The sequence below is a fragment of the Fringilla coelebs genome, assembly GCF_963513975.1.
Source record: "Fringilla coelebs genome assembly, chromosome: 1".
Lineage (NCBI taxonomy): Eukaryota > Metazoa > Chordata > Aves > Passeriformes > Fringillidae > Fringilla > Fringilla coelebs.
In genome coordinates this window covers 21,521,692-21,543,333 of record NC_140028.1, presented here as the reverse complement: position 1 = coordinate 21,543,333, position 21,642 = coordinate 21,521,692, and the positions used below count along the sequence as shown (strand labels likewise).

Below are 21,642 nucleotides of genomic sequence, written 5' to 3'. Positions count from 1 at the left end.
AGTGTCAGCTGGCCAGGGGCCGGCTACAGTTCTGAGAGTGCTGCCGCACACACAGCATCCTCATCTGCTGCAGGAATCTTACCAGTCCAGAAACACTAAGAAAGAGGTTGCTACTGCCTTCACCTGCTTTCTTTTATTTTCCAGCAAGGGCTGGGAATACTCACTGTCCTACTGCACTGGGCAGTGGTTTCACAGCCAGAGCTGAGCGTTGGGAGCACGATGTCTGCCGTGGCTACTGATAACCAGCTCAGGGGATTTGCTGAGAGGCACATGTCTGCTTGAATGGGAACAATGGAAACTGCAGAGGCCACATTGGAATTTAAAAGGGGGGTTCTTCCCATGAGCCTCAGCTCAGAAGGAGGTTTCTACTCATGTGACCCTTGCAGATGTTCTTCACCACAAGATAAACACCTCCAGGAAGCACCTTCTCTGTCACACTGAAGTCCCACACCAGCTTTATTCCAACTCAGAGCACACAGACACCCAAAAGATTTCTCCTTCTGCCAGAAAAATCCCAATTAAAAACAAAACAAAACAAAACAAAACAAACAAACAAACACCAAACCCACTTGTTTGCTCACTAGACTGCAAAACCTATTTCCAGGAACAAGAAAGAGCTCCAAAAAGTGCAAAACAATATATGGAGCACTCGTAACTTTCTCCCACAATGCAAAAGCTGTGAATACTGACTTACTCCGTCACATCCCAATTTTATCACTTTGGATTTCACAAGGAAGCATGTAACTTGTAAATGAAGGCATGGGCTTCCTCACACTCAAATTTTATTGAAATGACACACATATTTTACACACAAATCGAGTGGGAGCCGTTGTACCAGACTTTGGTATCTCAAAGACATTTACAGAACCTGAGCACATTGCAGTTTCATATTAGAATACTCTCTATACTCTCATCATAATTCACAAGACTCAAAATAAATACTTTTTAGTACTTTCAGTAACTTTATAGGTTCCATTACTCCAAGAACAGACCCATTTACAATATTTTCTCTGAGTTTTCCCTCTTAATCCACAGTTCTCTTGCAGTTCCAGGATGTTATGAGAGCCACCAGTTCCAGCTTTTCTCTGTACTCTCAACATTCCACTCTGCCCTCTTCCAAGTCACCTTATGTCAAATGATGCAGGCTCTTCTCTAGGAAAAAAAAAAAAAGCTGTTCTATTTCCATGCTCAGTACATACTCCTAATCTTTTACAGAGACTAAAAAACAGAGTCAATTTTGCTGCTTATTTTTATAGCAGGGACAGTTGTTCACTAGGAACTATGCTAAGGCAGTGGACCTGTTTCATGGAACTCAGGTACCCCAGACTATGGCTGATATGGGCTGGCAGGGAGATAACACTTGTGCTACCCCATCACTGATAACCCTGGGCTGTCAGTTTGGCTCATGCCAGGTATATCAAAAGCAGCACAAGATATTTGCAACAATAAGACTTACAAAAGCTGAATATTATGAAAAATCCTTGGGTTTGATAAAGCAGAACCCTTTGTCTAGCTCTTCTACACTCACTTCCTCTTGGAAAAAAGAGCCTATTTATTTGCAGATAAGCCAGGTGCAGCTGAACAGCATCCCTTGCACCCCAAGTACCACTGCAGCACATTAGCCACTCTTCAATCACTCCATTCTCCCTGTGTGGTATCAAAAAATTACAAACAGTTTTCAGGCACACAATCAAAAATCAAGCAACAGTCCTTTGTAAGATGCTGCTACTCCATACTACTTCTGGTTTGTTTTTGAAATGTTTAATGCCTTCTTTCAGAAGCTCTTCTGTGTCAATGGTTCCAGTGATTCACATCAGACACACAACCTGATGTACCTTCACACATTACTGGGTGCTTCCTTACAGCCCCAGAAGTCTGTTTGTAACACCTCCAGGAATAATCCCTTGGAATGACATGTCTTCTCACCCCTTCAGTGCACAAGTACAATTTAGAAGGGGAGAATATCAAACCACCCAGCACAACAAGGGGAGATGGACAACACCCAGAGGTGGCTGTTTCAGTGTCAGATGATTACAAATACAACTACAGATTGCTTAATAAGGCACTTGATCAGTGAAGCACGGAAATACAGGCAGCACAAGCCAAAGAACTACAGGATGTGGTTTTTCTGCACTGTTAACAGGTGTGCCTTTTCAAGGACCATTCAAAGTCCACTGACCTCTTCAGTAACAGCTGTAAGACAAGAATCACATGTATTTGAATTAAATTCCTACCAAGACCCATCAGTTTTCCAACCCGAGTAAAAATTTTTCAGATAGAATTCAGGTTAATGGGGAGATTACACATAATTCCCAGGTTTAATCACATTCTGCAGTTCAGACCTCATTAAGGTTTTCCCATATTCAATTACTACTGTATCTGCAACAGGATGAAAGAGAAGAGCTTTTACTCTATACCAAATATATAAACATGAAAACAGAAAACAGGAAAATCATTTATAGTAACATTTTTACATGGAGTGATACCTCAGCTGGTTTTCAGATTAAAATACCATAACATGAGGTAAATATGCAGTTTGCTTTCTTAAAACACTACCAAAGTCTTTAAAAAGTAGTAGCATCCATTCCATGTCATTTTTAAAGACAGCATTGACAGCAGATGAGTCAAGGGAATCTTAAAAAGGCCATCCTTTTACAAAGCCATATAAATTTTTTACAAATGATCCCCCTTTTTTTTTTTTCAAATGACACAGAGAGAAATATATTTACTGCTCTGAAAAACAACATGAAAACCCAGGAAAAATATCCCAGTAGACTCTGATTTCCATGAGAAGAAATTAAGTCAACTTCACAGCATAAAGGGAGATGAGGAGAATGAAACAGTCACCATTCATTTGCCAATTTATCAAAAATCTGCATCCAGAGTGAAGACATTGTCCATTGTTTCTGCCATAACAGCAAAACGTTGATATTCTGAAACCCGCTTCTCAAAGAAATTTGTTTTTCCTTCCAGAGAAATATTCTCCATGAAATCAAAAGGATTTTCTGCATTGAAGACCTGGGGAAGGAAAACACACTGCTGATTCTGACAGGGAAATAATGCTTTAAAAATCCCACCACAAACAAAACTGTCAAACTCTTTCAAACCAGACCACCTCTGGCTGCAATATCCTGTAGATCTATGGACCCCTATCTAAGCAAATTCAGTACTGCCACTCCCAGGAGTTTGGTCTGTGGTGAAGTTCACTTGGGCAAGGTGCTTGTTACTCTTCAAGCGCTGCAGCATCTGAGCACGGCTTACGTTTCCCATTACAAACCTGCTGAGCAGCTGAAGGGATACAAAGGCCTAAATTGTTCTTGCTCTTTTACAGTGAAGCATAGGTATGAATGCTGTGGTTTTAGCTGTCACTCACAGAAGTCCATGTGCTAAATATGACCTGCTCCCCAGCATGACAAGGGAGTCCTTTGTGCTGACAGCTCCCCTGGGCTGCACTGCCAGGCCAGCATTTGGGGCAATTGCATCTCTTACCTTTGAGAACCCAAGCTCCATTAGTAACCGGTCTGCAACAAATTCAATGTATTGTTTCATCAAGGTGCAATTCATTCCAATCAGACCCACAGGTAATGCCTCAGTTAGAAACTCCTAGAAATTAAAATACAGATGACATTTAGAGAAATGAAATTTAAGGGAAAAAAAAAGAAAGAAGACACCTGTGTTTCACAGTAACATACTTTGCGATGTTCCAAGCTCCCCAGGAAGTTACCTAAATAAATAACTTGAATCACTAAATTCAACAAATATCTTCTGTTTTCAGTAACTGTTTGTATCTTCCTTTATTTTTAGCCTGTTACTCTGGAAAAGGCAGAAGATTTTTATCACTGCCCCTCTAATCTGCTTTTCTCCAATCCCTCAGCATAAGCTTCAGTGTAAGCTTAAGCTCCAACTTCAATAAACCTACAGACCATACTAGTGGGAGCAGGGATAGATCAAGAAATCACCAGTTTTCCTGGCTTCCAGCCACTACAGAATGACAGATCAGAGGGCAGTGATATATATGAGTCCTGAACCCAGTCATGTGTATATTCAGGCACCAATGCATACCTGTCTCAGTGTTGTGAGACAAAGGAGCATTTGTCATCATCACAGTAGTTAGATAACAACAGGAAAGAAAGCTAAACTAAAATCTGCCAAACACTCAGCCATGCAGAAACTTTGCCTGCAGAAGGGCAGCATTTCTCATGAAAGAACCTGACATCAACCTCAGAAAAAGCCAGAAGATAGCATGCTATCTGTGGGCAGAACAGACCCTGCCTTCTCCTGAGGGCAAGCAGAGATGTGAATACAATAGGGAAAGACAAAGATCCTGAAAGGACAGATGTAAACAAACTCCTCTCTGAGAGACAGCTGCAGTTGGACTAGATGATTATTGTAGGTCCCTTCCAACTGTAACTATTCTATTCAATATCAAATAAGACAGCTTTTCTTCCTTTCTCTCATTAAGGAGAAAATCAGCTGCCAGCTTCAGCTTGCCCCACTTGCTTGACAACTGAATTCAGAAAGTCTCCGACTCTTATTGTCACCATTAAGGAAGAGAGAAGGAACGGTATAATGCATCAGAAATCAAGCCTGAGTCAAGTACCAAGCATGGAATCCCAAAAGTTAGAAGTTAATTTGTTTATTTTCACACCTCAGACTGAGCCTGTGCTGCCCACAATGTTGTCACAGCCAGGATTACCTGCTCAATTTCTACAGCATTAACGATGATCTCACAGACTCGCTCTTCTGATGGTCTGTTCACTAAATAATGGAACATGAGACATGCAAAATCACAGTGTAGACCCTGAAATAAGAGAACAATGAAAAACACAGTCAGTTTTCCCCTCTTACACATAGTTTGCTCTTATTTTCAGGCAGTCTCATTTGAGTTGAAGTTTCCCAGCCTCCTGCTTTTATGAAAGTCTTAATGTTATCACATGTAGTGTGGACTTGTAGTTCACAACCCAGTAACATTTCAAGTCTAACACGTGCCACCTGTGCCAAAATAATGTTCAGCATACCTGTTTCTCAGGTAAAATTTTTCTGAGGGCTGCTCTACTGTGAATGATCCTACACAGAGCCTTGCTGGTCTCTGCCTCCTGTCAGGGATGATTTTGCTGAAAGACTTCTACATCAAAACCTGCAAAACTACTTGTGAGTTAAAACAGGCTGTTTACCTGCTCTTTGCTTTGAGATATTTAATTTAAATTCTTTCAGTAGCATTTCTTCCCTTGCTTCTCCCAACAGCATTTTCAGAAAGGCAGATTCAGATTAAAGTCACCAAACCCAAGATTAACAAATCATCTCTTCCCCAAATAAACTCCCCTTCTCATTTCACCCAGCTATCCTACATAGAGCCCAGTAAACTGTGCTCCTTTCCAGGATTTCCAGAAAAGTCTCCCACCAAGGTAAGAAAACATCAGCAGACAAGCAACCTCAGACAGCTGCTCCAAGAGGCACCTCAGCTTCTCTTTAACCTGCCTGGGTACAGCTTGATGGTCTGGCTTCAGCCATACCTACCCCTGCCAGCCTAAAGGAGCACTGTGCTACCACCTCTCCTCTCAACTGCAAGGTGGAAATTACAGCCAACAAACACCAAAAGGGCACATCCAGAGTGAAAACCAATCAGAAAGCATTTGGGAGACTATGGGTACAAGACAATCTAATATTATCACTAACAAGGGTCAAAACAAAACCTGGGGGCTGACCTACTAGAGAGCTGTTCTGGTGCAAAAGACCTGGGAGTCTCAGTGGGCAACAAGCTGAGCCAGCAGTGCTCTTGTGATCAGGAGGGCCAAGGGTAACCTCAGGGTGCATTGGGAAGAACGTGTCCAGCAGGTCAAGGGAGGTGACCCTCTGCCTCTGCCCATCCCTGGTGAGGTCACACCTGGACTGCTGTGTCCAGTTCTGGGATCCTCAGTATGGAAGAGACAAGGAGCTACTGGAGAGGGTCCAGCAGAGGTCACAAAAATGATGAGGGGTCTGGAGCATCTTTTTTATGAGAAAAGACTGCAGGAACTGGGCCTGTTTAGTCTGGAGAAGAGAACACTGAGAGGGGAGCTCATTGATACATGTAATTATCTCCAAGGTGGTGTCATGGTTTAGGAATAGTACTCCCCAGTTCAGTGTCCCCACCAAGACTTTCCCAAAGCAGATGCCACGTGCTTTCTCCCTGCCCCCACCAAGACACCCCTGGCTTCCCCTTGCCCCTTCCTGCTCTGTGAATGGAGGCACAAAAGGTGAAAATCATGGGATGGGTAAGAACAATTTACTGGAAACAACGAGATAACGAAATGAATGGTAACAGCAACATGAACAACAAAATGTGTAAGACAAAGAAGCTATTTACATGGAAAACCACAACAAATACCCACCTGCTCTTCCCAATTACATTTTTTCCCACTGGAAGGAACACCCTTCTTCTCAAAGGCAAGAGAGAGAGTTCCTTTCCCCACCCCTGTCAATGACCTGAGATGGTACCCAATAACATTAGGGTCTTAGCCACACAGCTTCAGGCTCTACCTCCTCACAGCTACTGCAAAAGATTAACCCTGTCTTTGGCTGAAGCCAGGACAGGTAGGTCTCAAGAAGATGGTGCCAGACTCTTTTCAGTGGTGCCCAAAAACAGGATGAGGAGCAATGGCTGTAAACTAAAACACAAGAAGTTGCACCTCAACATGAGGAAGAACTTCTTTACATCAAGTGTGACAGAGCACTGGAACGGGCTGCCCAGAGTGATTGTGGAGTCTCCCTCTCTGGAGACATTCCCAACCCACCTGGACACATTCCCATGTCACCTGCTTCAGGTGATGCTGCTTGGATTTCCAGAGGACCCTTCCAACCCTAACAATACTGTGATTCTGTGAAAACCTTTCTGGAAAGCCTAAAAAATCCTCTTGATTAAGGTCATGAAACAGCCCTGAAGTAATGTAAATTGGGAAATATTCTCCCCTCTAGTGACTGCATTAGCTGCCTGCTGCAAGGCTTCTCATGGTCTTATCCAGGGCAACATCACCAGCAGGATCCAGGACATGCCTGACTTCTCCATGAACCCATGTGCTCTGCTGACTGGTGCTCCCACCAGCTTTGCACCTTCAAGTATCAAAGATGCACCAGCTCAACAATAGCCTGGAAGCAGAGCCAGTAGCTCAAAAAACACACTGAACGTTAATCATTTATCTGTCCAGGTGCATCAAAAACCAGTTTGTAGTTTTCCATTGTGGATTCTTTTTACTGCCACTGGGTTTCAATGCAGGTGCTCTGTGCACCAAGCTTTAACCTTCTTAACAGCACTGCAGTTGGAATTATGCCAGCAGAGCTCAAGAAAATTTTAGTCTTTTGGTGCTTGACTCTGCAGAAAAGTACAGTTACATTCACTCACCTGCAAGAGATCCTTGTAACAAACAAATCCTGCCTCACTCAAATGGATCAGTTCATGATGACTCACAAAAGACACAAGGAAGGTGAAGGCTGAACAACTATTTGTTTTTCCTTATTCATCATATCACTTTCTTCAAAAGTGTCTTTTAAAGACATATTATAAGATGTCTAATTTCAAAGCAATTTATCTAACCCATTAAATCACTTCCATCATAAAAAAGCTCTTTACACATTAAGACCAACTCTGCTAAGTTACAGCCACTAGCATGTTTATACTGCACACAAAACTGGTCTTTCTACTTCTTCAGTGCTGACAGCAATGCAAGTAGTGCAGTGCACAGTCCCCAGCCATAAACAACACCTGCCAGCTTGCAGGGAGCAAGGAAAAAGAAAGGAAGGAAGCAGTGCAAAGAAGGGGCACTTGTAAGCATATGGCCTGTCATGTCTGGTGTGCTGACATGCAGCCCCTCAGACACCTCACATCTTAAGTTAAAAAGCACTATCCTCACAGGCAGATCTGTAGTTGCCCCCTCTCAGGAGATTCTATTGCTGCACAGCAACACAAGACCATGGAGAGGTTTGGTATCTGCTGCTTCTGCAGCAACCTGCCACAGCTGCCTTGGTGATGGATGCAGGTGGCTGTCTGCAAGCTCTGGGACCCATAACCAGAAGCAGGTGAGGAGTGGTACTTGGAGCCCACCTGAACCTGCCTGAAGCAGCTGAGGCACAGCACTATCCAGGTCCTTGCTCCAGCCAGCCCCCCCTGCAGCTGGGGACCATGCAATTCCACCCCACTCCTTGAGCAGCTGGGCCTTTGCCACCCTTCACACCAGAGGAAAACAAACATCCCCTCCAATCTAAAAATCCATCTTTTTGATAATACTATATACATTGGTGTGCTGGTTTTGGCTGGTGTGCTGTTTTGGGGTAGGGTTGGTGCTCTTCAAGTACGGTACGGGTCTGTGTTTTGGATTTCTGCTGAATACAGGGTTGATAATATGGTGATGCTTTTGGCATTGCTGAGCAGGGCTTACACAGAGCCAAGGCCTTTCCTGCTTCTTGTACTGCCACTCTGGTGAGGAAGTTGGGGGTGGATGGAAGGTTGGGAGGAGACACAACACCTGGGACAGGTGCTGCTGACCAAAGAGATACTCCAAACCATGTGACATTCAGTATGTAAAGTGGGGGGAAGAAGGGGGCAGTGTTTGGAGTAATGCCATTTGCATTCCCAAGTCACTGATGCACCTGACGGGGCCCTGCTCTCCTAGAGATGGCTGAACACCTGCCTGCCCATGGAAAATGGTGAATTAATTCCTTGTTTTGATTTGCTTGTGTGTGTGTGACTTTTGGTTTCCCTATTAAACTGTCTTCGTATCAACCCACGAGTTTTCCATCTTTTACCCTTCTGATTCTGTCCCTGGTACTACTGGTGGGGGAGTGAGAGAGTGGTTGCAAGGGGCTAGATTGCTGGCTGGGGTTAAATCACAATTGGGACACCAGTATTTCTGTTGATGGACCCAGCAGCACCCAGGTTTTAAGTTCATCAGTGCCATTTGCTGGGAATTTGCTGGCTGCATAGCCAGGCCAAAAAACATGGTAAGAATTAAATTCAGTGGGTGGCTGGCCACAGGCAGTGCTCCCCAGGGCTTAGTTAGGTTATGTGCTCTATATATATGTGTGTGTGTGCATATATATATACACACACACATATATACATATATACATACCTATATATATACATACACACACACACACACATATATATATATATATATATATATATATATATATGTTACTGGCCTGACTGGCCAGTCCTGTTTAATATCTTTATCAGTGGTAAAGTGCATTGAGCGCACCCTCAGTCAGTTTGCAGAAGATACCAAGTTTGGTAGGAATGCTGATCTGCTGGAGGCTAGGAAGGCAGAGGATCTGGACAGCTGGATCAGTGGACTGACGACAATGGTACGAGGTTCCACAAGGCCAAACACCAGGTCCTGCACTTGTGCCACAACAACCCCACGCAGTGCTACAGACTTGGGCAGAGTGGCTGGAAAGCAGCCCAGTGGAAAAGTACCTAGGGTTGCTGGTTGAGAGCAGCTGAATGTGAGCCAGTGTGCACCCAGGTGGCCAAGAAGGCCAACAGCATCTTGGCTTGTGTCAGGAATAGTGTGGCAAAAGGACAGGGCAGTGATCATCCCCCTGTACTCGGCACTGGTGAGGTCGTATCTTGAATCCTGTATTCAGTTTTGGGTCCCTCACTACAAGAAGGACATTGAGGTGCTGTAGCAAGTCCAGGGAAGGGCAACAAAACTGGTGAAGGGTCTGGAGCACCAGTCTTAGGAGGACTGGCTGAGGGAGATGGGGGTGTTTAGGCTGGAGAAAAGGAGGCTCAGGGGAGACCTGAGCTCTCTACAACTACCTGAGAGTGAGGTGTTGGTTGCCCTCTTCTCCCAAGGCAACAGGACAAGAGGAAATAGCCTCAAGTTGCATCAAGCGGAGGATTAGATTTGATATTAAAAAAAATATCATGGAAATTGCTGTCAAGGGAAGTGGTTGAGTCACCACCCCTGAAGGTGTTTAAAAAACATGTGAATGTCATACTTTAGGGGCATGGTTTAGGGGTGGACCTGGCAGCGTCAAGTTAACAGTTTGATTCAGAGATCTTAAAAATCTTTTCCAATCTAAATGATTTTATGATTCCATAATTATTGTTAAAAGTCTGCTTCTTTCCCCTTTGTCTGTCAAGACTATGTCAAGACTATAAATATAATTCTACCCTTGCCCTGGAAACTCACTTTTCTTCCCAAACAGTGTATAGGACATGCCACATTACCTCATCTCTGCTAATAAGTTCATTGGAGAAAGTTAATCCAGGCATCAGGCCCCTCTTCTTCAGCCAAAATATAGCAGCAAAGGAACCCGAAAAGAAGATGCCTTCCACTGCAGCAAAGGCAACCACTCTCTCACCTGTTTAAAGTAACACATTTTTTGTTAGACACAAATTGCTCTACTGTTCATCAGCAAGATGCACCATTTGCATCAGACAGAGTGATGCTGGAGAAAAGCAACCTCCTTTGCAGCACCAGATGCTGTCTTTGAGTACATCTGTCAGCAGATCCTGACACAGTGGGTCTACACACCCCACAGCACTCAACCATAGGCAACCCCAGCAGAACTGAAGAACCAGGGCACCCACTGAATCTGCCACAGGTCAGAAGCAGAAGAAAGTAATTGTCCAAAGTGGCCAAGATATTAGTACTCCACTATCTCTTTCTCCTGAAAGGCAGGAAAGCAGCTGTGTAACTGACAGCCAAAACTGAGAAAAGGGCCAATCTCTTCTAAATTAAACAAAAAACCCTACACCACAATTTCTTCTTGTTGGGAATATACATAAAACCATATTCTTAAAAGAGTGAAAGTCTACAGAACATAAGTCAAGACACAAATAAGTACTTGTGTTATCCCACCTTCAATCCGAGGAAAGCAAGGCATTATTGGTCCCAGCTCTCCCTGGTCTCTACATGAATGAATGTATTTCTTCAGACTACAAGACCATCTGATTGTTTAGTGAAGCCACATCACTCCATGTACACTACTTCAAACAACTTCACAGGCTCATTGTGTATGTTGTGACATGAAGAGCTTTGGCACTAAGTTCTGGTGCCTTTTCCCAATAAGAACTGCACAGAATTTTGTTTTAGAAAGTAGCCCAAAGTAGCCAGATGTCCCACTTCCTCTATAAGATACAAACATCAACCACTGGGTCATCAGAGGAAATTCAAATTAGGAAAAAGCACAGAGAGCAATACCACCTTACAAGTATCACAGAAGTTATTAAAGAAAGATTTTTTTCTGGCAACACTAGAAATCTACTGCTATAGAGGAATGGAGAAAGGCTGCTTATAAAATAAGGTTTAATGAAGCAGAAGACCAATTACTAATCTGGATTAAATGCATTGTTTGCTTAATGGGGGCAGGGAGCAGGGGGTACACCGCTTTTGGAGTTAGGGAACCTTTTGATTCCTGGCACACCCCACACTGCTGGGAGCCAAACAAAGGGATGATGAAGGGGTTTCACACACAGCAAACAAAGCCAGACCAGGGAGCCAGTGGGAGCTCCAGGACAGAACAATGTACAGCTACAAAAAAGAACCTCTCTCAAACAAGAGCTGTGAACAGATGCTGCAAAAGAATTGTGTTCAGATTTATTTTGCTCACCGGGCTGAATCTCTCCATCTCCTACACTTTCTCAAAATATAAAGGATGTTTGCTTTAAAAAATTCACCAGAGTGCACCCATTATGCATTTCAGCTACAGCAAACCCTTCCAAGTCAACACTGTAATGCTGAATGCAGTACACTCCTAAGGATGCCCTGCAGCACGCTGATGGAAGCTGAGCCACTCTCCCAGCTCTGAAATGAGATACAAAAACTAGAAACCTGGTCCAAACAGCAAATCAGAAACAGCAGAAATAGATGGTTCTTGAATCCTTTTATGGCCAGGCTGAGTCATGCCTCAGTTACAAAAAAACCCCATGGATTTTTCTATAGGAACATGAACACAGAAAATACCTGGACTTGCAAGAACTTCAGCTGCCCAGTTCTGAACACTGAGTGAAAAATAAAAAACAACTAGAAGAAATAATCAAAACCAGAATATAAGGTCTACAAGCAAAAACTGAGGAAACCAGGGTTATTCAGTATAAATGAATACTGGGTATCAGTATAAAGATAAAAAAGAGCATTTTTCATAACATGATTTCAGGGGGCACTGCCATTATTTTATTTCTCTACCTGAAGATAAAAACATACAAGCTCACCAGAATTTACTTCTAGTTCTTAGGCTAAACCTGAGACCCAGAAGTCACTACATCTGTGGAGAATTTAATTTCATGTTCCAGGGGTGCTCACAGAAGGTCAGTTTGTGATATGCAATAGAAACAAGTTTATAAAAAGCTACACACCAAAAGTGGATTCTCGGTCTTCAATCCACTTCAGAGCCCAGTCTGCTTTCTTCTTAACACAAGGCATTGTTTCAATAGCATTAAACAAGAAATCCCTACAGAAGAAAACAGAGACAAATCATCAAAATAGTGATTTAGGTAAATCTGGTTGTCCCTTCCAACTCCACCAGACAGAGGATCCCATTACACAAGGCTCTGAACTAACCCAAGTAAGAGACCATTCCCCAAAGAGGTGATGATCTGTCCTGTCTTTGTCTGGGATAGAGTTCATTTTTTTCCTAGCTACTTGTACAGTTCTGGTTTTTATACTGAGAATGAGAATTATGTTGATAACATACTGATGTTTTAGTTGTGGCTAAGCAGCGTTTACACAAAGTCCGGGACTCTTCAGTTTCTAACCCCACCCCACCAGTGAGCAGGCTGGGGGGAGCAGGAAGCTGGGAGGGGACACAGCCAGGACAGCAGACCCCAAGCGGCCAAATGATGTCATGCTCAGAATATAAACTAGGGGAAAGCTGTCCAGGGGCCTGCAATGTGCATCACTTGTTGTTGTTGTTGTCATTATTATTCTTCCCTGCGCTATCCAGCTGCCTTTACATCAAACCACCAGTTCTACTTTTCTCCCCAATTCTCTCCCACCGCACCGGGCAGGGGCAGGTAGTGAGTGAGCAGCTGTGTAGTGTTTAACCTGCCAGTGTAGTGTTAAACCATGATGTCATCTGTGATAAAAAGGGCAGAGAGAGGCAAATGTGCAGAAAGCAACATCCCCAAGGGCTCAGGGGAGGAAGGCTGTGAACTCAAACATCCCATCCCAGGAGAGCACACCCACCAGATCACAGTCTCTCTCAGACTTGAAGCCAGCTACTTCAGACTATCCACAGAGCAAAACCTCATTTTGTCCAACTCCACAAAAGAAACTGGACAAGTCCCACGTGCACAGACTCTGTTCCTATGCTGAAAACCTGAAAGGAAACCTTGCAGTCCTAGCACCATGACAGGGTGGTGGGAAAGCACTGTGGGAAAGCAAGCTCTGCCAGGCCATCACCATGGTGGAGTCTCTGAGGGAAAGTGCTGCTTTTCAAATGTGTCCTGTTTGGACTCAGAAGTTCTTCAGACAAAAAAGGTGAAGACGATCATTCAAAAATAAGCAGTTCAAATTGCATTAAAAAGCACTGACAACAAAAAGGCTGAAAGGATGCAATACATTGACTGCTGTATGTTAGAAGCACCACTTTGATCATGAGCACTCATCTTCCTCAGGCTGATCCTTTGCTGATGTAAGAGCAAGCACTGCAGGAGCATGATAACCTCAAGGAGCTCATCTAACTTAACAATTCACATACTCCACACTTCCAGCAATAAAAGATTTATACATATATTAACTAACCTCCTGACACTCCCACAACAAGCCTTGGTCAGTAATACTCCTTTCCATTTTGGGGGTCAGACATGCAGGCCTTGAAAGCTTTAGGGTACTTTCCCCAATTCTCCCAGAAAGTCAGAAAGAAAACAGGAGACAGCTGCCATGTTGCTGGCACTGGCTTCAGCCACAGATTTCCCACAGGTTTGTAACACATCCAGAGGTTTACCTTTTCTTGGGATCTTTGATGTAGGTGTCTATGAGCAAGCTGTACATCTCTGAGTGAACATTCTCAATGAGAATCTGAAAGCCATAGAAACAACGAGCTTCTGGGATCTGCACTTCCTGACTAAAACGTGCCACCTGCCAAAACCAGAAAACCTGGCAATGAGTACAACAAAACAGTCCTGCACGACAACAGATCTCAACTACAAAGACAGGATGGGAGCAGTTCTGTCCTACTTTGTTTACAGACATGTCAATAGGATAGCTGTGGTACAGAAGAAAATAAAGCAAACTAGCCAGAAGTAAATACATCTAAGAGCTGAAGCATGAGGGCACACATATACAGGAGAAGAACAGCAAAATATTGCAGTACTAAACACTTAGTACTGAACAAAGCCTCAGACTTTGTGTTCATCATTAAAAACATAATCAGTATGACATAAGGCATGTTCATGCAATACATGCACATATATACTACATGTTATGAACATTCAAAAATTTGAGACTTAAACTGGGCATTTGCAGACGGATACCACTGCTAACCTGTGATGAGATATTCTCCAGCCCAGAACAGATATCAACAGGAAGAACTCCCAGCCTTTTTAGCACCACCCACCTGCAGCCCTAAGAGATTCTAGGATACTGTTCAGTGAGAACAAAACAAGTTTTACCAAAATGAGGGACACATGGCACAGCCATGGTCTGTATTCCCAACTTTTCAATTAACATGACTACAAGAAAAATATGGGGTTATATTCATTCATTTAGAAATGCACATCCCACAGCCAAGCAGGGGCTGAACTTAAAAATGGTGTCCCAGAGTGATGTGATTTGGAGCTGTGAGGACCACAGCTGACTCAATTTAACTCAAACACTGTTCCCAGACAAACAAGCTGCTTGCTCCACTTGACAAAGCTGAGATGGACAGAAAAAAAGTGCAAATTTAATAAACCTATGAATTAATGTGAAAAAGGCAAAATGGAGGGAGTTAATAAGACAATAACATGACTAAATATTCAAGCCCTCTGTAAGTCTTTCTCACCAGGTTTTCATTTACAATTCCATCACTGGCTGCGAAAAATGCCAGAACATGAGAGATAAAGTATTTTTCATCTGCTTTCAGCTTGTTCCAGTGAGGAAGGTCCTTTGACAAATCAACCTAATGAAAAGAAAAAAGGAAAACATTATTGTCCTTCTGCATTTGTCATTCTGTAAAAACAAGAAGCCCAGTCAAGTGACTGAGGCAGAGTTTTGGCATTTGCTTTCAAATTTTTACATGTAGGGAATTTAAATACTTGTGACTGTAAAAGACAACAGAGACACTGCAGTACTGTTGTCTCTCTCTGCAACAGTAACATAATGTACTTGTTTCACAGTTTACACTTTTGTAATTTGGAATAAAAATTGGTGTCTATTGAATAAATAAATGAGGATTTGAAAAGCCTTAGTATCTTTCTGTCACAAATATGAACACACATCAGTAACCAGACCTCATTCTGAGACATTTAAACTTTACTTGAAATAAATGCTGATACTCCAAGAAAGCTATACCCAAGTATGTCAAAAGATGGACTGAGGGGACTGCTTTGGCAGTGTTCAGCTTCCACATTGTCAAAAAGAATGGTGTGGAGCAAATGCTGTGCAACTGTTCTTGTTTATCAGACCAAACCCCAGCCACGAGAGAAAACCACAGCTTCCTTCACATGGGCCTTTTCTGTTTGTTTGTAGGATTTCTGAACCAAAACAGCACTAAAGTAGAGTTAGATGTGAAAAATGCAGAGTACCCACAGATGGTAGGAGAGTGTAAGAAGAAACCAGTAACATAGTAAAAGGGAAATGCTGGTAAGGCATTAGGTCAAATGCTTTTTCATTAATGGTTTAAATGAAGATCAGCAACAGGGCAGCAAGCTGCCCAGGCAGGCAATGACACACCTGTCATTGGGAGCAGCTCCACAAACAGCAGCTCCACATCATCCCTTGATGCTTTCTGCTCTATTTAGAAGCTGCCAGTGCTTTCCTCTGCAGCTGCAGACCACTGCCCACAAACAAGCTCAGGTCTAGCTAACCAGCAACCTTGAGGAAGAACTTAAGAGCTTGCACTGTAACATAGGGCAAGCATCTCACCAGGGCAATCAGGAATCAGCTAAATGTATTTTTAGCAAAACTAACACTGTCTGTCTAGAAATTTAGGTACCTAATATTAAAGAACAGCATGAAATTTCCCAGACCATCTTACATGGGCAAGGAGTCAGTTGCAGGTTCAGAGACCACGGCTCAGTAGGAGCTATCTGACCACGAATCAGAGCAATCTGACTTAGGATCTCTCTATAACCAGAGAAGCACCCCAGGACACCATTCCATCTCATCCTAAACTAAGCAACTAAAACAGCTCTGCTGAATCACCCTGTGGAAGCAGCTTGCTTTCCACTGTCGATGAAGGGAGTTCTGCTTTGGTGCTAGCACCTGATGTTTGATGAAATTAACTCCAACCTTTGCAACACAGAAGCCAGCAGCAGAGCTAGGAAAGATGTGCCAGGACCCCAACTGTCTGTCTTTTGCCAACCCACTGGCCCAGGGCTCACCTCTTCTGCTGTCCAAAAGGAGGCCTGAGCCTGCTTATACATCTTCCATATGTCTGGATACTGGATGGGGAAGATGACGAACCGGCGGTGATTTTTTCTGAGCAGAGGTTCTTCATCAAGTTTGGAGCCATTTTCAGCAGCACCTGATGAGCTCTGAAAATAGAGCACAGTTCTGGTTAAAGTTACCACTATTTATTCCTCCTGCTCACGCTATCCCAAAGGTGTGGTTTGAAGTTCACCCATGTCACACACACACCCACCTGGCCCCCTGGGGTAGGTGTCCCCTCGCCCTCCATCAGCGCTCCCGGCAGCGCTGCCCGCCCGGCTCTACCAGCAGGGCTCTCACCGACCGCGCCCTCCCAGCTGTGCCGGCGCCAGGAAGCGCCCGGCGCCTGTGTGCCAAAGACAAAGCCCAAAGACAAAGCCCTCTGCACACAGGGGGAAATCTGCCCTGGGAGACATCAGCCACTGCGGTCCCACACACGAGTGAAGTCACAGCACGGTGCTGCAGCCTGCCACCAGTACAGCTCCACCAGGCTCACTGCCCAGGTACCTCCTTGCTTTATGCTCAGCCATTAGGACCTGGATGGACTGCCTTAAGAAAGCCGTGAGATCACAGTAACTAATCCCAATTGACAGAGGACAGCCCTGTGCCACAGTGAGTCTCAGCACGGAGGTTTGTGTATGCAATCTGTGAGGGCAGCCGACACAACAGCATGGGTCTGGAGGCTGCCCTGGAGGCTGTCCCTCGATATGAAGCTAAAGTGCCTCTTCCCAGCAGATTCCAGCAGGGAAACCTCTGCCTGGAGTCACCCATCCCACACTGATCCTTCTGTGTGGGTTTCCAGAGGACATATGTGCACAGCTCTTCTTCAGAGAGTTCAAGCCCAGGCCAGCTGGGGAGGTGTGGACCACTGATATTTAGGAAATAGGCCAGTGAAAAGTAGGAGAGAGGGCACTCTGAGCAGGGCCTTCACCTCACCTCTGGCTAGGGACATCTGCTCCCAGGATCAATCCCTGCATCCCTGGAGACATGTCACCAAGCACCTACTAGAAACAGCTGCTGTGAAGAGCTGTCAGGACAGCACGCTGCAACCTCTGCAGAAAGGCTGGTGACCCACAGTGATCAGAAGTTCAGCAAGCAGGATGCCTTTCTGGGTTGGTTCCAAGATCCCACTGACACTGCTGTAGAGGATAACTAACCACAGGCAGTATACAAGGTGTTTCATATAATACAGCAGAGAAGGGGAGCTGAAGGTTTTGAACACCATTATTTCTACCTTCCTGGAGGTACCAAAGTCCTTTCCCTCTCCAGCCTGATTGTAACTACTCACATAATAAAAAGCATTCCTTTACTTCAATTTGGAAAATATTCTCAAACAGATAATGCCATTTACATTTTAAAAAGCAAACAAAACCCAAACATCCATGCACATTGCACAGCTGGCATAGATACCCCAGATGCCCAGTAAATACATCACTGAAGCACATTCTGCGTTACAATTCTACCATTTTATTCTATTTTTAAATTCTACTAAATTACATGAGACAGATTTCCCAGCATCATCTTGCAGAGTTTCTGCTGAAGGCCATGAGAGTTGAAGACCTTTTTTACTTCCCAGGCCATAGATGGTTACAATAACTCACTGGAATTGGGAGAATTTGGACTTGGCAGGTTCAGCACCTTGTCTTAGCACACATCTGCTCAGGGCCTGACATCCAGCCTACAACTCCATCTGCTTCTGCACCAGCTGACATCCTTGAGAATGGAAACACTGCAAAAGTCTTCCCTGTTATCCCAGCCACTGCTGGCCCATGGACAGCTTGGTGTCCTCCAAGACCCCCAGATCCTTCTCTGCAGAGCTGCTTTCCAACAGATCACCGCCATCCCGTACTGGTCCCCAGGGTTATTCCTCCCCAGACCTGCATTTGTCTTTGCTGAATTTCAGGCTATTCCTCTCCCCATCTCCAGCCTGTCCAGGTCCTTCTGAAGGGCTGCACAGCCCTCTGGGCTATCAGCTGCTCCTCCCAGCTTTGTGCCATCAGTGAAGTTGCTGAGGAGGCATCTGCCCCTTCATCCGAGTCACTGATGGATAGGTGAAAGAATACTGGGCCCAGCATTGAACCCTGGGGGACACAACCGGGACACCCCTGAAACTAGACCAGTGCTCAATCCACCTCAACATCCACTCATCCAGCCCACACTTTCTGAGCTTGCCTGTGAGGGTACCATGGGAGACACTGGCAAAAGCCTGGCTAAAGCCCATGTAGACAAAATCCACTGCTCTCCCTTGTCTATTCAGCCAATTGTCCCATCACAGAAGGTAATCAGATTGGTTAAGCACGAGTTCCCTTTGGTGAATCCATGGTGACTACTCCTGATGACTGTCTTGTGTTCCACGTGCTTAGAGATGGGCTGCAGGACAAGCCATCCCATCATCTTTCCAGGGATTCAGGTGAGGCTAACTTGGCCCAGTTTAAAATCCGTACCAGTATTTTGTTAAATAGATGGTTTCGGTTGTTTGGGTTTTTTTAATTTTAAAAAAGGAAAGGTCAGTCACAGAGGCTACACCATACTGGAACCTCCTGCTCAACCTCCATCCCACCACCCTTATCACCTTCAGGGGTGCAGAGGAGTTCCACAGGCAGGCTGCTGTGAAAGGAGCCTTTCACAGGCTCTCAACTGGCAGGCAGGCAGGCAGGTAGTGGCTACAAGACAATCTCATCCTCTCTAACTGTTTCAAGTGTGTGACACATTCTGAGCACTGCTGAGGCTTCTGAGCAGTCACCACCTTGTGCTGAAGGAGCATAACGCATTCCCTGCCTGGCCTTCCTGGATCCAGGAGCACTGGCAGGAGTGTAAAGGGCAGGAGAAGTCACTAGGTCAACGCTACCCTCAATCTGCTCCCCAGATCTCTTTCTTAATGCTATGATGGTGCATAAAACAGTCAACACTCATCATAATGACAAAGGGCACCCAGTTTATAATGTGTACATGCTTCATTCTGTTCAGGCATGATCTAAATGTGTAAAAGAGCTGAAGCTGGTGGGCACAGACCAACCTTTGCACCAGCAGGGTCAACCAGATGAGGCTTCAGTATCTCCAAGAATGGAGACTACACAACCTCTATGAGCAACCTGTGCCAGCATCTGACCATTTTCAGAAAAAACAAGGGTTTTCTCACAAGTAAATGCAATTTCTTGTACTTCAGTGTGTGACCAATGTCCCTAGTTCCACCATGGGGCACCACTGAAAAGAGCCTGGCTCTGTCTCCTTTACTCCCTCCACTGGGTACTTTCACCCACCCACAAAATCCCCTGGAGTCTTCTCCAGGCTGAACAGTCCCAGCACCCACAGAAGCTGAAGTCTCTTAATCATCAGCCCTTTGCTGGACACACTTCAGTACATCGTATCCCAATTATTCTGCAACTGTGAGAGACAAGCTCTTCTGGTGATGTCAATAAACCAAACGGACAACAAAACTGCTTAGGGGTACTGAAACGCCTTCCATTAATTTCAAATTCAGCAAACTAGGAAATAATTAACATATATACACACATACAACCATGACCCCACAGGTACAGCTGCTGGGCTACATGTGCAAGCATCACAGTTACATCTGCCATAGCCAGGGAAAAAGCTAAAGGTGCTGGCAGAGCCAGCACTGTGATGTGGAACATACTCCGTGGGATGTGACCATGAACCCTCACACACCCTAGTAAGGGGCTGCACGTGCATCCCACGAGCTCCCAAAGCGTTCAGGCCAGCCCTGGGCAGCACAGGCCATGCCAGCAGTGAGACTGGGGAGTCCATCACCATTCCTGGGAGAGATGGTCCGCACTGCACAGCATCTGAGGAGCACAACACCTGCTGGTTCCACATGCTTGAGGGGATCACCGGACTACCAGGCACTTTGCTATGGGTACAGTTCTGTCAGGGAGACACCGTAAGGGGTTTCTTACACTCGTATTTAACACGGCACACCTGGTTTTGGATACTTGAGTGCTGATGGAACAAGGGCTCAGGAAGACCACGTGGGTTTCCCTGCCATGATGATCCTTTCTCCTTGAATACCTCAGCCTGGCTTTGCATGGTTACACTGGGGGGACACGAGAACGTAGCTCAGACGCCTCCCAGGGGCAGACCTTCCCGGTCCACAGGGCCTGGGAAGCCGGGAATGCCATCATCAACACCCACACCTGCCTCCATGGCAGCTCGGGGCAGAGAGCTCTACGTTCCTCTACGTTCCCGGCCCCGGCAGGCGCAGAACCCTCGGGGCGGGAGGGGCAGCACTGCCCGGCCCCGGTGCCAAGCAGCCCGCGGCCTACGGTCGGAGGCCCGCATCTCCCGCAGGTGCTGCCAGCGTTCCCCGGGGCCGCGGTGCCCGAGCGCTCTGGCCCTGCCGAGCCCGGCCGGGACAAGGGCGCCGGGGGACGGACCCGTGCCCTTTCCAGAGCTGTCCGAAGCAGCGGGTCCCCGGTGCCGGGGTCCCCCCGCGGCGGCCCGGCCCGGCGGCGAGGCAGCGCAGCGCCCAGCGGGGCGGGGAGGCCCCCGGCCGGGCAGGGCTGCGCTGCCGCTGCCGCTCCCGGAGCCCCCGCCCGGCCCGGCCCGGCCCGGCCCGGCCCCGCTCCCCGGCCCAGCCTTACCCGCTCCGGGCCCGCCGCCTCCTGCGGCGCCGCCGAGCCCCGGCGCTCGCCCATGGCCGGCGGGACTGCACGGCGAGGGGCGGTGGCGGAGGAAGGGGGAACGGCCATGGCCAAGGCCGCTCCTCCCCCGGGGCGGCCTCCGCACTTGCACAACAAACACAGTCGCAGCGCCTGGAGGAGCTCGGCAAAGGGCCCGTCAGTGACAGTACGACCGATACTTGTTCCTCTCCCTTCTTGCAAGCAGAGAAAGCTTTAAAAGATTCGAGTGTCCCCTTTCCAGAAAGGTGCTGCTTTAAGAATTCGTGTGCCCTTAAGAATTTTGGGTATTTTGTTTTTAAAGGCACCCGGCTGCCACAGGAACTGAGACCTCCCCTCTCTCCGTCCCCAAGAAGGGGAAGGGGCAGTCAGGCCCCTGGGCTCCTCTGGACTGCATCTGTTTCCTGCGGCTTTTTTATGCCTTGTGAGAGACGCCCAAGCCTCACCAGGGC

General features: G+C 45.9%; 1 protein-coding gene across 2 annotated transcripts; it reads right to left on the bottom strand.

The window, feature by feature from the left end:
* Positions 1-242: 242 nt before the first annotated feature.
* Positions 243-21,401, bottom strand: RRM2B (ribonucleotide reductase regulatory TP53 inducible subunit M2B). Of its 2 annotated transcripts, XM_084207806.1 has the most exons (10): positions 21,155-21,401; positions 16,508-16,660; positions 14,968-15,084; positions 13,930-14,063; positions 12,341-12,435; positions 10,211-10,344; positions 4,697-4,801; positions 3,490-3,603; positions 2,848-3,018; positions 243-1,152 (listed from the first exon to the last, which is right to left on the bottom strand). In XM_084207806.1, the coding sequence occupies exons 1-9, from the start codon at positions 21,260-21,262 to the stop codon at positions 2,866-2,868; spliced, it is 1,113 nt and encodes a 370-aa protein (XP_084063932.1). In that variant the 5' UTR covers positions 21,263-21,401; the 3' UTR covers positions 243-1,152; positions 2,848-2,865. The 2 variants fall into 2 exon arrangements, with proteins under 2 accessions (XP_084063932.1, XP_084063931.1); XM_084207805.1 differs by having other exon boundaries at positions 243-3,018; positions 21,155-21,399.
* Positions 21,402-21,642: the final 241 nt, after the last annotated feature.

What these genes read in the sequence shown, in the direction of transcription:
- RRM2B (XM_084207806.1), bottom strand. Translation starts at nt 21,262, where the DNA reads ATGGCCGTTCCCCCTTCCTCCGCCACCGCCCCTCGCCGTGCAGTCCCG. An exon ending in AGGCGGCGGGCCCGGAGCGG is followed by an intron (nt 16,661 to 21,154) that starts GTAAGGCTGGGC and finishes CTCTATTTTCAG; the next exon opens with AGCTCATCAGGTGCTGCTGA. An exon ending in ATGCTGTAGAAATTGAGCAG is followed by an intron (nt 3,604 to 4,696) that starts GTAATCCTGGCT and finishes TTTAATTTCTAG; the next exon opens with GAGTTTCTAACTGAGGCATT.